This window comes from Miniopterus schreibersii, assembly GCF_964146895.1.
Source record: "Miniopterus schreibersii genome assembly, chromosome: 20".
Classification (NCBI taxonomy): Eukaryota; Metazoa; Chordata; class Mammalia; order Chiroptera; family Miniopteridae; genus Miniopterus; species Miniopterus schreibersii.
The window spans coordinates 27,197,504-27,212,721 of NC_138122.1; the positions used below are offsets into that span (position 1 = coordinate 27,197,504).

At 61.5% G+C, this 15,218-nt stretch overlaps 1 protein-coding gene across 2 annotated transcripts; it reads left to right on the top strand.

Annotated features, from left to right (window-relative positions):
• Positions 1-585: 585 nt before the first annotated feature.
• GLT1D1 (glycosyltransferase 1 domain containing 1) lies at positions 586-13,102 on the top strand. 2 transcript variants are annotated; one of them, XM_081123635.1, is made up of 13 exons: positions 617-770; positions 1,386-1,445; positions 3,143-3,291; positions 4,316-4,421; positions 5,986-6,037; positions 6,998-7,034; positions 8,827-8,883; positions 9,855-9,950; positions 10,481-10,530; positions 11,312-11,355; positions 11,513-11,633; positions 11,919-12,017; positions 12,256-12,996. In XM_081123635.1, the coding sequence occupies exons 1-13, from the start codon at positions 703-705 to the stop codon at positions 12,424-12,426; spliced, it is 1,110 nt and encodes a 369-aa protein (XP_080979761.1). In that variant the 5' UTR covers positions 617-702; the 3' UTR covers positions 12,427-12,996. The 2 variants fall into 2 exon arrangements, with proteins under 2 accessions (XP_080979762.1, XP_080979761.1); XM_081123636.1 differs by lacking the exon at positions 1,386-1,445 and having other exon boundaries at positions 586-770; positions 12,256-13,102.
• The last annotated feature ends 2,116 nt before the right edge of the window (positions 13,103-15,218 follow it).

Consider the following 15,218-nt stretch of genomic DNA (forward strand, 5'->3'; position numbering starts at 1 on the left):
CTTAGGGCCAAAGAGGCCTGAAGCCATGGCCAGTAAGGGGGTGTCCTCCCTGCTTGGCCTCTGCCCCCCTCTCGGCTCCTGTCCCTGGAGGGAGGGGCCCTGAGCGCTGCTTTTCGCTGCTGCCCCACTGGGGCAGATTTCTGCTCCATCTCAACATTTTAAATGTGACCCGGTTTCTGTGTTAACGCGTGCAAAGGGCGCAGGGGCCTCCCCCGCCGGGCGCCCTGGGGCGATGCCTCGTTCGGCAGAGCTCTGGTTTTTCAAGTCCTATCAGAAAACCCCCGGGGCTGGTCCCCTTGGGAGTGGACACCGGCCACCCTGGTCCCTGGGGCTGAGCCACAGAGATGGGGGACCCGCCGACCCAGGGGTGCCCGTGGGAGCAACCGGAAACCACCCGTGGACCCCGAGTCAGTGGAGGGCGAACCCGCGGCCACCCCTGGTCTCCGTGGGAAGGGACCCGAAATCGCCGCCCCGGGGGCAGCCCCCAGCCGCACCGGGTCGCCGAGGCCCCCCGACTTCGCCCACGGCTCTGTCCGGTTCCCCCGCCCCCCCCGCAGGCGCCCCCTCGCGGCCCCGCGCGCCCCGATCCCCGGCACAGAAACCGGCGGGCGCGGGCGCGGCCTCGGAGCCGCGGGCGGGACTAACTGCGCCCGGTGCCGGCCCGGGCCCGGTCCCGGCGGCCAATGGCCCGGCGGCGGCGACATGCGGCTCCTGTTCCTGGCGGCGCTGCGGCCGCACACGGGCAACGCGGTCACGGCGCGGCGCGTCCGGTAGGTGCGGGGCCGGCCGCGGGGGCGGGGGCGGCGGCGGGGGGCTCTCGGCCGGGCCCGCCATCCGCGCGCGCAAACGGCCGGCCGACGGGGCGCGGGGGCGGAGGGGGGCGCGGGGACCAGCCCGGGGCCCGGGCCCGCCGCGCGCCGCCGACCTAACGCGCACCCCGGGCGCCCGCGTTGCCGAGGGGACCCCGCAGGGGCGGGGGGGGGCGCGGAGGCTGCCCGCGGGCGCCCCACGTGGACCCGGGTGCCCCCCCGGGCTTCCTGTGGCGCGGCGCTCACCTTCCCGCGGGCGGGGGACAGACTGGAGCCCGCGGGCCGCCCGGGACCCCCGCGGGCCGCGGGGCGAGGGCGCGTGCGCAGGTGCGGTGCCGGGCGCGATGCTGCGGAGGCCTCGCCGCTGCGCTCGCGGCGTCTGCGCAGAACCCGGGCTTGAAGGAGCGACCGGGGCCGGGCGGGTGGGGTGGTGGGGTCCCCGGGGAGGGGTCCCCTGGCCCGGCCGTGCGCTCAGCCCCGCGTCCCAAGGAGCCCCCTGCCCCGCGCGGCCTTCCCGCGTCCCAGCTTCCCCGCGCTCCTGACTGGTCACCTCTCTCTGTGTGATTTTAATTTTAGTTTCACATTAAACAATTTTTTTCCAATTACAATGGACGTTCAGCTTTGCATTAGCCGCAGGTGAGCAGCGGGGTGGCCCGCGGGCTCGCCTTCCGAGCGCTGTCCCCTCAGTTTCTTGCTTAGCATGTTGCGCCCCCAGGACCCGGAGGGAGCCGGTGGCTGCCCGACCTTAGCAGCAGCTTTTAAAAAAAAAAAAAAAAGACTTGCTCCGCGAGTTTCCCAATCGACTTCCCGCCGTGGGTCCGTTTCCGCGTCACCACAATGAGCCCTGGGCCACCTTCCCCCCCCCCCCCCCGTGCCCCTTCCGCTCAAAAACCCCCGCAACCTGCCCGCGCGCCCGGCGTCCGGCTTCCCTGCGGGTCAAGGGCACGGGCCTGGGTCGCAGGTCGGATCCCCGGCCCCGCGCGGAGCCGGCGGGGGGCAGCCGGTGGACGTGTCCCCCTCGCATCGATGCCCCCCCGTAAATCAGCGAGAAAACGCCCCGGAGCAGCAGCTCCCCGAGTTACACAATTAGGTGGAAACCAGGGAACAAAGTTCGCTCCCCAGGCGGCGCAGGACGCGCGGCCCCGGCGGGGGGCAGCCGGGCAGTTGGTGCAGCGACAGGGGGCGGGGGACGCGGGGGCCACGGGGGACGGGGCCACGGGGGACGGGGGGCCCCTGGTTTCCGAGGAGCCTCCCGTTGCCCTAAGACAGGGCGCAGGGCTCGTCCTCACAGACCTGGAGAGAGTTTCCTGGCCGGAGGCTGGACACAGCTGGGGGGGGTAGAGGCCTCCGCCGGTGAGCCCCCAGGATTTTCAGAACAGGCCCCACCTGGCTGTCCAGTGCGGGGCCCGACCTCCTTCCCCCGAGACTGTCCAATAAGAAACGACAGCGGCCACACTGAGAATTAATCAAAATGACACTTTTTTTTTTTTGGTCAGATTGGCAAAAAGCACAATTTCTATCTAGGAGTGGCCCAGAATTTTAGTAATTAGTTGATGTGCCGCGAGATGGAAAAGGCGGAGCGTCGCTCGTCCAGCCGTTCACCCCACGGCGGAGCCTGTGGGCATCGGGACTGACGCGGGTGCCACGGCCCTGAGAGCGGGACTTGGCACCTCCAGGGCGGTGGCCTGGGTGGTGGCTGCCAGTTCCAGCTGGGATCTCACTGTGAAAGTGTCTTTATTGAAGTGCAAACACTTCAGATAAGAGTAGCAAACAGGCCCGGCAGTCCCGCTGGCGGGGAGCGAGTGGGGGCCGGGCCGGGCCTGAGCTCCCTCCCAGGGCGGTTCAATAAGGGGGGGTCGCGGCTCCGGGGAGAAAACCAGCCCGAGGGGAGCTTCCCAGGTGTCCTCAGAGGATCCGGGAAACTGAGGAGCACACTGAGCGAGTGGGGAGGGCCTCGTTCACACCCACGTCTCCCGCCGAGGTGCTCGGGGTTCCAAGTAACTTCGTGGTGTTTTCGTTGGTTTTTAATTCCCACCTGAGGATTTTTTTTTTTTTTTTAGAGAGAGAGAGTGGAAGGGAGGAAGGAGGGTGAGAGAGAGAGAAACATCGATCCGTTGCTTCCCGCACGCACCCCGATTGAAGATTGAACCCCCGAAACCCGGGCGTGTGCCCTGACCGGGAATCGAACCTCGATCTCCTGGATCCCAGGTCGACGCTCAACCGCTGAGCGGCGCCGGCCGGGCTTGATTTAAAGCCTTAATCATGCGGCCACCTGGGGCGTGGCCCTGTTTCCACACCTCTTTCCCCGTCTCTGTTTATCTGTCCTGATAAAGGGACCATCTGGAAGCCGCGGGTCACCTGTGCCTCCTGAAGGACGCCTTTGACTTTGACAGCCCGTCGGAGGTGGGGGACCTCATCCGGGCCGAGGGCTTGGAGGCGGCCTTGGCTCTCCATCTCTACCGGGGAGGCCGGCTCTTGCAAGGTAACCCTTCCCCCTGCACGGGGCAGGGCCGGGGGCCCCCGAGCGCCCACGTCGCCCGATGAAACGTGGACGGGTGGCTCGTCCTGTTTATCCCAAAGGGAAGGAACCCGGTCACCGTTTGGGGCGCACTTTCTCTTACTGAGGGGTTCATGCGGAAGCTGCTTTTACTGCATGAGACGTATTATCCTGAATGCTTGGGGTGTATACAGGGTGTCCCCCCAAAATGGACACACGCACTTTGAATAATTAATAAAGGGCAGTGTTTATTAAATAGACATTTCATTTTCAGAATGGAGCCATCAGCGGTTACAGTGTGTATGCATTTGGGGGGGACACCCCATATTTCCTCACTTAGAGCGTTGTTTTCAGAAGCTAGAAATAGGGCCCTTTTACAAGACGTAGGACGGGCACCTAGGAGAGGTTTCGTTCAACTCACTTATGGACGGTTCCCTCACCAGACGGAGAAAAGATAGAATCTGCTAATTTGCAGACTGACGAAAATAACTGAAAGGGCAACACAAGGGAAGACTGGTCTCTTTTTACTTAAATATTGACTCTCTGTAGATTGTGGAAACCCCAGTAGGAATTCAAGTTCGATCTGGCCTTGGTCTGTTTTGAAATTCTTAGCTGACCTTCAGAAGTCCTTGAGGAGGGTCTCTCGACGGGCCGCCCACTTAACGTGGTCTGTGGGGGGGGTGTCCATGAGGAGCCACGGCAGGGCTCAGTCTGAAGCTCTTTTTCCCCATCATGAACCCCGATAGCCCCAGATTAGCCCATTTCCTAGGAGGGATAAGCTCGGCCTGATAAGCTGCTCCTGTGTCCCAATGTAATGAAAATTCATTTCCGACGGCCCTGAGCACCGTGGCCAGCGTCCCGCTGGGTTAGTCACTGGCACGTGGCGTTTATCCCTCTGACCTGCCCCCCGCCGAGGGGCCCAGGATAAAACTAAACCCAGGGACTTCGGGTTCCCGGGTCCTTGCTCCTGGCGCCGGGCTCCGCCTCGCTCACCGACCTCGTTCGGCAGGTCACGGGATCCCCTTCGGAATCATCTTCGGCGGAACGGACTTAAATGAAGACTTGCACCAGGGAGACAAGCGCCGAGTGATGGGGAAGGTCCTCCAGGAAGCCCGGTGCGTCCACCCCGGGGGCTTGTGGAGGCCCGAAGGCCGGGGCAGCCCACAGCCTGGGAGGTTCCCTCTTTCCCTACAAAACCAACCTCTTTTATTATTATTATTATTATTATTATTATTATTATTTGGTTAATCCTCACTGGAAGGTATTTTTTTCCAATTGATTTTTAGAGAGAGTGGAAGGGGGCGGAGAGAGACACTAACGTGAGAGACACACGTGGACTGGTTGCCTCCTGCACACGCCCCGGCCAGGGCCGGGCGTGGAGCCTGCAACCCAGGCACATGCCCTTGACCGGGAATCGAACCCTGAGCCTTCGGCTGCGGGGCTGAGGCTCTAGCCCGGAGCGCACCAGCCAGGGCGTCATCTTCGTTGTCATCATGAGCACTACCGGTCGCCCTGTTACTAAAACGCGCGCCGGTCCTTGGGGGATTGACTGGGGCCGGTGGGCGGGGAGGCGGCGGAGCCCCGGGCTTCCTGTCTGACACCGTGGGGCTCACTTTTCTATCAGACAGCATCAGACGCGTCTCTCTTTTAGAATGAGAGTTTCATTTTTTAACCAAAGACTTTAAAGAGTTATATTCCCCTATCAGGTGTATTTTAGAACTTATTTTGTATTTTAAGCTTTTTTTCCCTATATAGTATACTATTCAAATGTCTTCTAGAACTGGGTGTTTGTCTTGCAAGTATCATAACTTAGTGAGCACTCGGTAATTATAGTACAAACGCCAAAATTGACTTTGTGAAGGACCCTGTCAGAAAAGCTGAACCTTGCCAAGCGAGTGAGCAGAAGACAGTTTTGGGACCTAAAGCGGCTCAGAAATAGCCCCACAGGGAGGACGTTCACAGCAGGGGGCGGGGACACCGCGCCTGTTTCCTGCCCCGTGGGCCAGCACCGGCTGCCTGCGGGTAGGTGCCTGTGGTTTTGAGCCCCGGGGTTTCTAAACGCGTTTCCTACAGAGACACCACCTGTCAGAGCGACCGCGGCCCCGGCTTCCCCCCTGCGCCGGCTCCCAGCCGTGTCCCGCTCCTCGGGCCCTGCACCGGGGCAGCGGGACACACAGGGCGCCCGGGGCTTCCTGCGTTCACTCTGCGCGCGGACCAGTTTCTCCGATGCGAGCGGAGATGAAAGCTGGCGGCTGGTGACCACGAGTAAGAAAGATGGCTGTGCCGTGGCCCGTGTGGCCCGTGTGGCCCCGTGGTTAGAGCGTCCGCCCGCTCACCGAAGGGTCTCGGGTGTGATTCCCGGTCAAGGGCACGGGCCTGGGTCTCAGGTTCGATCCCCGGCCCCGGTCGGGGCTCGTGTGGGACGCAGCCCATCGACGTGTCTCTCTCACGTGGACATTTCTCTCTCTTTCCTCACCCTCCCTCCCTTCCTCTCTCTCTAAAAATCAGTGGAAAAAATATCCTCGGGTGAGAATTAACAACACCTACCGCCAAAGACGGCTTGCAGGTCGGGCCACGCGTCCTGCGCCCTCCCTCGCAATCCGACGCCAAGAGCAGCCCCCGGGGATGTTAACCGACTCGCCCTGAGGGCCCCGCTCTCTCTTCCTGTTCCTTCCCCAGGTTCGCGGTCGCTTTCACGGAGTCCATGGAGGCCGCCGCCCGCCTGCAGTGGGTACGTGTCTGTCTGCGCGTCTGTGACGGCCGCGGTGCCGGGGAAGGTGCAGAATCAGGACGGGAGGGCGACTTGCTGGGATCGGGCGGCGTCCTGTCCACACGGCCTGTGGGAGCCCCGCCGTGGGCTCTGTTCCCCGCGTGCTGGCGTCTTTTATTTGTGCTGCTGCTCTTAAAACTCCACTAGTTTTTTTGTTTTTTTGTGTGCTTTTTAAATATGTTTTTATTGATTTCAGAGAGAGAGAGAGATAGAAACATCAATGATGAGAGTCACTGACCGGCCGCCTCCTGCGCACCCCCGACCGGGGATGGAGCCCGCAGCCCGGGCCTGTGCCCCGGCCGGGAATCGAACCCCGATCTCCTGGATCCCAGGTCGATGCTCAGCCGCTGAGCCACGCCGGCCGGGCTCCACTGGTTTTTTACGTGGCTGTGAAACAGCAGGACGGCTCTTTGCCCGTTCCGTTTTCTCGTTCGAGCTCAGGCGGGCGGCCCGCGGGCTGCGGGAGAAGCGCCGCAGGGACCGTCTGTGGGGACGGGTCTGGTGGGGCAGGTGGGCGCTTCCTCGCCCAGACGCCCCCCAGGCGGGAACCGAGGTTTCCTTTCTCGGCCCCGTGTCACGGCCTGGACCTCGGAATAAAGAAGCCCGCCTCGGGTTTGAGCTCCAGGGACTTTTCTGACGCAGCGACTATAGTAAGACGCCAAACTCACATTCCGCCTAATTTCAGGGACTTCCCGGCGCCCCCGCCTGACACGCTGTGCTCCCCGCGGGCTGACCCGCACCCACCCGGGGTGGCCCTCGGCTCCCGGAGGGGAACCGGTCCCCGCGGCTGCGTGGGCGACGCTTCGCGGTGTTTTCCAAGGGATTTTTTTTTTTCTTTTTACGGCCTTCCTCTTATTTCAGAAAAGCACCTGTAACGAATTATCCAATTTTTTCTCTTTCTTCCTTCCCTCTTTCCAAAAGCCGCACGCGCAGGGTAAGATCCATGTCCAGAGTCAAGGTAAGAATTTTTAAACAGATTTGAAACATAAAAGTAAAAAATGAAAAATCTGCGCGTATCTTTTAGAGGCACGTAGCGACATGGCTGTGGACGCACTCACACGATAGCGGAGGTTTACTTAGAAACAGCCCGTAGAGTGGGAACACTACCTCCCGACACTGAGCTGCAAGGCAGGTCCGAGGAGACCGTAGAACGGCCGTTTAAACGGCAGAACACGTAGCATCTCGGCTGGCGGAGGCGCGATAGGCACATAACGCAAGAATGTTCTAAACGGGGGGAGAGGCTGAGCCCCTCTGGTAAGTCGAGTGAGCTGGGGGCCTGGACGGTCCTGTCCTTTCCTGAAACCCTCGGTCGCCTTGGCACAGCTGGCACAGCTGGCACAGCTGTCGGGCAGCCAGAGTCAGGGGCAGGGCGGGCCCAGAGGCGGACAGAGAACGGACCACACGGGGCTAGGCGGGTAGGCGGGTAGGCGGGGCTCAGGCCCAGGTCACAGGTCCCAGCCCCGGGAGGAGGTGTCCGCGGTGCCCAGCGCCAGGCGCTTGGCCCCCTGCGCCCCCCTCCAGGGCGCACGGAATGGTCGGCAAAGAAACGCTCCCCGGGTTTCACCCACAGCAGCCCAGTCACGCTCCGGTAAACCGGGTCCCAGAGACCTGGCTTGAGAAGGCCGGTGCCTCCCACCCACGGGTGTGTGCGTGACCGCGGCCAGCCCCACCCGGCCCCGCAGGGGAAACCCGCGCGGTTAGAACACACCGTGGGCCGCGCTAAGCCCTCTGAACCTCAGTTTCCAACGGAGAAACCGGGAGGCAGTCGGCTCCCCAGGTTGTAGACTCTGCAGGTCCCGGGGAGCCCACAGCGCCCAGGGCGGGCGTGGGGCGGGCACGGGAATTAGCCCAGGGGGTGCCCTGCAAACGACTTACGTTACATTTCGTGAGATGTCCGGGTGTTTCTGCTCTCGGGACAACCTGATGGTCGGTAACTGAAATAAGTCAGGCAGAGAAAGGCAGATGCCCTGTGACTCCGATTATAGGTGGAATCTAATGAACAAAATAGAAATAGTCGCAGACGCAGAGAAGGGGCGGAGGCGGCCAGAGGGGAGGGGCTTGGGGGGCTGGTGAGAAAGGCAAGGGATTGGGGCACAAAGTAGTCGGGGGTGCGAAGTACGCACAGGGGACACAGTCGATAACATCGTGACAAGTGTGTGTGGCGCCCGGCGGGTCCTGGAAGGGTCGGGGGGACACTTGTAAGGATGGGATTGTCTAACCCTGTGCCGTAACCTGAAGCTCATGCCGAATGATACAGGATATAACCTGTAATTGCTAAAATTTTTAAAAAAACATAGTCTGGTCAATGTTGCCACGGGGTTTTGTGTGTCTTAAAAAGTCCAGTTTTTCGGAGAATTCTGCTCTCGGGCCTGCGTGAGGGGTGACCCCGCTCGGTCTGGGAAAGGCTGAGATTAGGGACTTTAAGTGATGGCACAGTTTCCACCTGGGGCTCTGCGGTTTAGTTGCTTTAGAAACCTGTCACCCGCAGGCATCTGTAAGGGACCAGCTTTCTGTGGCCCAGTGGCCACGAGGCCCACACGTGGACGGTGGGTTTTTCTCGCTGGGGACCCAGGCTCTCCGTTTGCACCTCGAGTGCGGGGCCGCTGACGGGAGTTCACGAAGCACCCGGGACTCCGGCGGCCTCAACAGGACCACGTGCGGCCAGCATTTAAATGTTAGCGCAGCGCAGCTGGTTGGGTCTCGGCCACGGTTCCCAGCCACGTGAACGTCCCCCCCGTCTCTTTCCCCAGGAATCACGACAGCCCCGAACCCCGCCTTTCGCTGGAGCACCTTCCTCCAGAGAGCAGGTGAGACGGGGAGCCGAAGGGTTTGGGGCAGATGAATCCCGTCCACGCGCCTCGGTGACCCGCTGCGTCCTCGTGGTTTTGGGAAAGAGGCCGTCGGGTCCAAGACAGTCACTGGTCTGGGAGGGACAGGGGACGGGAGGGACAGGAATGGAAGCAGGGCGGGGTGAGGTGCACAGGCCGGTTCCTCCCGATCTTGGTGATGCCACCAGCGCCTCCGCCCCGTGGGGAGCAGACACGGGCACCCCAGCCCGCTCTCCAAAACCTTCAAACCAGACCTCCGCCCCGCGCTGTGTCAGCGCCGGGTTTCCTTGAAAAGAAAAAAAACGAGCAGCGTTTTATTAGAAACAACTCCCCGAGTGGCCGCGTCCATCCCAGCGGGAGAGCAAACTGTCCTCGGCATCCGGAGGAGCCGGGCGTCGGCCCCTCCGTCTCGTCGGCGGCGTGCGCCATCCTCAGCCCCTGCGCCAGCTGCAGCGGCCCCGTGCGCTGTTGTTCCGTCTTCCGAGTGTCACAGGACACGTAGTGGTGGGGCTGGGATTCATCACGTCCCGAGCACGGGGATTCGTCATCGAGGGCGTCGCCTCGAGGGTCTTGTCACTGAGCCATTCACGGAACAGCCCTGAGATTTAAAATACTCAGGAGACGTTTCCCCCCCCCGGGACCTGCTTGGCCGCCCTTTCGGCGCAATGTGTGCGATTGAATGTGTGCGTGTGTGCGGGACGGACGGGAGGCGCTGTGGCCGGGGTCGCCCGCCCGGCTAGAGGGTGGCCCGAGGGTTTATGAGATGCGTCTCTGGGGTTTATGACCCGGCGTCGGCCCTCGCGCGTAGTCGCCCAGAGATGGACCGGCTGCCCCCGTCGCCCGCCCTCGGGCCGCCCCGGCCTCCCCAGGCCTCGAAGCTGGCGGTTGCCGTCTGTCGTCCACTGCGAGCTGCAGACGGTGACAAGGTTCCCTGCACCCTTGTCTTGCAGACATTAACCAAAGCGCCGACAACTTGCACGTGTTTCTCCTGATCTGCGGGCTCAGGCCAGTCAAAGACCCTCTCTACCTGGTGGACGCCTTCTCAGGTGCGTCGGCCGAGGCGCCTGTTTGCGGGATCCCGGGCGGGTTTCGGGTTTTACCTCCTTGCTCTCCAGGCTGTTACCGTGGAAAGACCAGGAACACGAGCGCCAGCAGTCACTGCGGTTCCCGTGCCCCCGGCTCCCCGGGGAAGCCTAAAAAGTAGCCGGTAGTTAGGAGGCTAAACTAATTTTACCCGAGAAGGCTCCGCGCAGGCCAGCGTGTGCGCTGCGCTTGGACTGGGGCTGCTCCTGTTGACCCGTGTGCTCGTGGGCGGGTGACGAGTTTCAGTGGCGTATTGCTTCCGGTCACCTAATTAATCAGATACCTGGATAAAGCATAATTACAACAATATATACCGAAAGCCAAAAATGTCAACTATTTACATTGTAAATACATCTCATTTAAACGGACTAACGTGAGTGAAGGCAAAATATGAAATAATGTATTTTATGGTGTAAGTAATATTAAGTCTGTGTTTTCAGCTGGGACTTGTAACCATTGTAACAGTGTTTTTTCCCCTTTTTTTCTCCCCAAGAATGGCACCAAGAGGAGCCCAGTGTCTACCTGGCGATCGTAGGTCCTGAAGTAAGTTGACCCCATGTCTGTTGTCCTGTGTTCTCTGCGCATCTTCTGAAATTAGTTCGCGTTGCTCTTCTACCCGAGTTATCTTGTGTAACACACACTCGGACACACACAGGCGGGGTTTCTGGAAAGCAGAGGATCCCGGCGCGATGAACCAGGGGGCTGTGTCCCGTGCGTTCCGCGGGCCGGCCGGGCTCGCGTCCCCAGCGCCCACTGGCGGCGTGTGAATGAGAGTGGACGTCGGCCCGCCCTCCCGCCGCCTCCGGAGTAACAATGTAGCAGCGGGAGGCTGTTAGCCAGACGCGGTTCACAGTGTTTCAAGCGATGTGTTACACACGTGTAAATTTGGAAACATTGTGTCAGTTCTGTTTAAATCATTCATTGTTGTTAACACCAGGGGGGCTCACGCAGGGCGAAACCTGCCTCTTCGTCGCTTTTGTTGGAGTCTCTGTGGTCAGACAGTTGGGTGCAGGGTCCCCCGGTTCCCCGGGCTGTGAAGGCTCGTTTCAGGCCTGGACTTGGTGGAGCTGGCGGTGCCTGGGCCGCACCAGGCCCTGGTCTTAGGGACTGGACAGCACACAGGAGGGTGTGTTTCCCTGGACCGTCTCTCAGGTCTCCCTCTTTCTTGCTATTAGGATGGAGTAGCTGGAGCCGGCTGTGCTTTCCTACCTGCTTTGTTTTCCTTTGTAAACCGTGAGTGTGGCTCCGAGGCCACGAGGTGCGGGCCTCCTGCACGCAGGCTCCGCTCCGGCTTTCCCTGACGTCTGTCTCGGTCTCTTCGCAGGTGGATCCGGTGTTCACAAGGGAAGTAAAGGCCAAGGTGGAGAGGTGAGTGGGGGAAGGGAGCGGGTGTTCAGCGGGAGAGGAAGCCCAGCGGCCAGTACATGGTCCTGGTTCCCACGTCTGTAGGGCAGCGTCGCCTCTTGTCCCCCAGCCCCTCCCGTCAGACCCCCAACATGCTTCCCACTCGCGTTGCCTCTTGTAGGTCCCCAGGGGTGCGGCTGGTCCCCGAGATGCGCCAGGGGGACCTCCACGCCGTCATGAAGAACTGCTTCGCCCTGGTGAACAGCTCCGTCTCCGAGGGCATGTCAGCCGCGATCCTGGAGGTAACGGTCTCCCCGGGGCCACGCGGGCGCGGCGAGGAGACTAACTGCCCAGCCTTCTCTCCCTACTGACGGACGTGGCATCTTCCTCAATAAACCCTGCACCTTTCAAAGCTCGAAAAAAGCAAAATAGCGTTTCCTTGGGGGCTCAGCTCGGACGACACCGATAGAATTAACTGGTGCACAGATGCTCCGGGGTCTTCGAGCTTCGAGTGTTCAAGGAGCGCTCGCTCCGTGCCACACGCCGCTCTTACAGCACCCACCCGCCCGTCTCCTCTCCCCCCGCAGGCGATGGACCTGGAGGTGCCGGTGCTGGCCAGGAACATCCCCGGGAACACCGCCGTGGTCCGGCACGGAGTCACCGGGCTGCTCTTCTCCGACCCGCAGGTAACGGGAGCCCCTCCCCAGGTTGTACGTGTGGGGCTGTTCATCACAGATTTCATCCTAGTATCGCATTTCTTACCCCATCCCCAAGTTCGTATTAACTGCCATCCCTCCTGAAGGCCATCCTCTCCCGAGGAAGGGGAGGTGGGCACCGAGGGACCGGGAGCTGAAGCAGCCAAGGCTCTTTGGTGCCCTGCAGCCCCCTTCCCCAGGTACCCACACCCGCTGCCCCCCCCCGCAGGAGTTTGTCCAGCTGGCGAAGAGACTGGTCCGCGACCCGGCGTTGGGAGGAGAACTGGTGGCCAAGGGGAGGGAGTATGTGAGCACATCCCACTCGTGGCGGGTGGAAAGGGACACTTACCAGAGCCTCATCCGGACGCTCAAGGGGGACACAGGTGGGCAGGCCTGCTGACCAGGTGCCGCCCCCCTTTTTAATGCATCTGGGGGGCACCGGGGCCTGGGCCCCCTGTCGGGGCATCGAGACGAGAGGGGGGGCAGCAGAGCCCCAGAGCGGGGAACACGGCCGACTGCACCTGGGACGAGCGGACGCCTGCGAAAGGCCCGGCGTTTCCTCGGGGCCCGTCCGGCGATGCTGCTGGTTGGAAAATGCCGCTCGTCTGGAGGCCAGGCTCCGTCCCTGGCGGGGGGACACCCTAGAAGCTCAACTCCGCTGTACCTCGAGTCACCAGTTCACGTCTTCGCATCAACGCGCACGTCTGTCTCGCACTTGGGGGAAGGGCCGCTTCTAAGTAAATAAAGTGCATCCCGAATAGCCAATCTTTGTTCCTAAGGAGCCAGAAACAGACCCGCCCACCCCGTCCCCGCCTTTAAAAGGAGATGCGGACACTCGAGCGGCTCCCGAAGCGGTTTAAACGCGGTCGCCGTGTTAGGGCCCAAGCAGAGGGGTGAAAAGACGCTTCCCTATCAACAGGCCGCTCGCTTTGCGTCCCCTGCGCCATTGACGCGATGTCGAGACACTTTGTAGCGTTTCCCCGGTTACAGTTTTTCCAAAGCGAGCCTTGTTCCTTCTCTGTAGGTGGCCAACGATACCTTAGACATAATTAAGGAAATAAGTAGGACAAACAGCCGCTGAGCCCCGACCTGCCCGCCCACAGCGGGGGAGCTTCTCAAAACCGGGGGGCCGGAGAGAGGAGCCGGGGTTGGGTCCCGTCGGGAGGACGGGCTCGGAGAGGGGAGGCCGGTCACGAGGGCGAAGCCTGCGTTCGGGAGCCCGAGGCCCCGGGTGGGAGGCCAGGCGCCCCCAGGGAGCAGGGCCGCGACCGTGGCCCGTGTCTGCGCCTGTCCGAGCCTCCTCGCCGTCCCTGTCAAGCGGAGAGGACAGTGTGCCCCGGCTGAGCTGCGTCTGCCCCAGATCTGAGACGACAGTGGCCGGGCTCCTCTCAGGCTCGCAGCGAGGCCGTCGGGGTGGAACCGCTCCATATCACATATATACATGATACGTATCACTTATATGTGCAAGATATAGATAAATAGTATATTACTCACGGGGGAGGGGAAAGTTGATACAATACGCACCACGGGTGGCGGCCACAGTTACAAACCCGCGGCGGCTGCAGCTTGCAAGGGCGGGTGCCCAGCCTTGGGACCTCGCTGCCCCAACATCAGAGAAATATGACCAGCCCCAAATTAGTTTCTGTTGCCTGCACTCCACAACTCTGACGCAAGAACCAGACCCCAAACCATTCTTTTTTTTTAAAAGTTTGATTTTATTTCCTTAATTTTAAAAATCGTGGTAAAATATGCATAATACACACTTGATCGTGGAGCCGTTGGTGAGGCCGCGGCCCCGGGGCAGGAAATACAGACGCAGTGTCCTGGCGCCTTCACCACTCTGGGCCCGAGTCACTTCATCACCCCCCCAAAAAACACTGTCCCCCTTAATCAATACGCCGCCTTCCTCCCCGCTCCCCGCAGCCCCCGGGCCTCCCGGTCTTTCCGTCTCCGTGAACGGGCCGGTTCTGGGTCCCGCGGGTGAGTGGACAGATGTGATACTTGTCAGGAAGCCGCGTCACCCCGACGCTCGGCCGTCCAGCCCCAGCCCCAGCCCCGGGCGACGCGCAGACTCACTGCTCTGCCTGCGCCCCGGGGACCCCGCCAGAGAAGCTGATTTTCACGGCCCGTCCCTCCCCGTAGCCACCAGAAAATCTACTCCGAGGTCACTTTTGATGTGGAGTCCCCTTTTATTTTGAGAGATGTGACCTTTTTTCAGGCAGTTGACGGCACCCGGGAGATCAGGACGCGTGGGTCGGGGCGCTGAGACCCGGGGAAGCCCTGGAGCCCGCGCCGGGATTTCTGACCCCGGGCGAACCGTGGGGTCTGCCGCTGCCCTCGCTGGCGCCCAGACGAGGCGCCCGCATCTCGGGGACGGCAGCCCCGCGGGCCGGGCCCCACCTCTGCTCCCACCGGCCCGCAGTCTCTTTCCCGCGCCAAGCGATTCCAGCTGGGGCCCCCGTCGCTCACGCCCGCGCCTCGCGCCCCGCCTGCCTTCTCCCCCTCCTCTCGGGGTAACTCTGGAGCCAGTGTGTGTCACGGGGCCGTCCCGGGTTGGGGACCCTGCCACTGTCACTCTCCGGGGCCTCCGTTTCCCCACTGGTGCGACTGAGGCTGTGGCCCCCTCGACCCGACCGAATGCAGCGTCTTCCTGAGATCCCGCTCGCCGCCCAGCATCTCCCAGGGAGGAGGGACAAACTCAATGTGTAAAAGCAGCGCGGCCGGCGTGGCCCAGGGGTTGAGCGTCGATCCCGTGGACCTGGAGGTTGCCGGTTGGAGTCCCGGTCAGGGCGCAGGCCCGGGTTTCGGCCTGACCCCCGTCGGGGGCCTGCAGGAGGCAGCCGATCAATGACTCCCATCACTGATGTTTTTCTCTCTCTCCCTTCCTCTCTCTCTAAAAAAAATAAATAAAAACATTATATATATATATATATATAATTTTTTTTTTTAAGAAAAGCACTGTCCGGATAAGACAGGCCCTCGTCTTCGGCTCACTCCTTAGACTGAGAGGCAAGATTGCCGGGGACTTGAGGATCGCTGTCCGTCAGGTGGGTAAAAGCTGCCCGCCCGGCGTCCCCGTTGTCAGAGCCGCTCTCCCTGGAGGAGCCGTCCCCCTCCAGCAAAAACAAAACAAAAGGAACCGCCAAACAGTGTCTCTTTCATCCAGCAGAACAACGGCTTAATTGCCGGAGC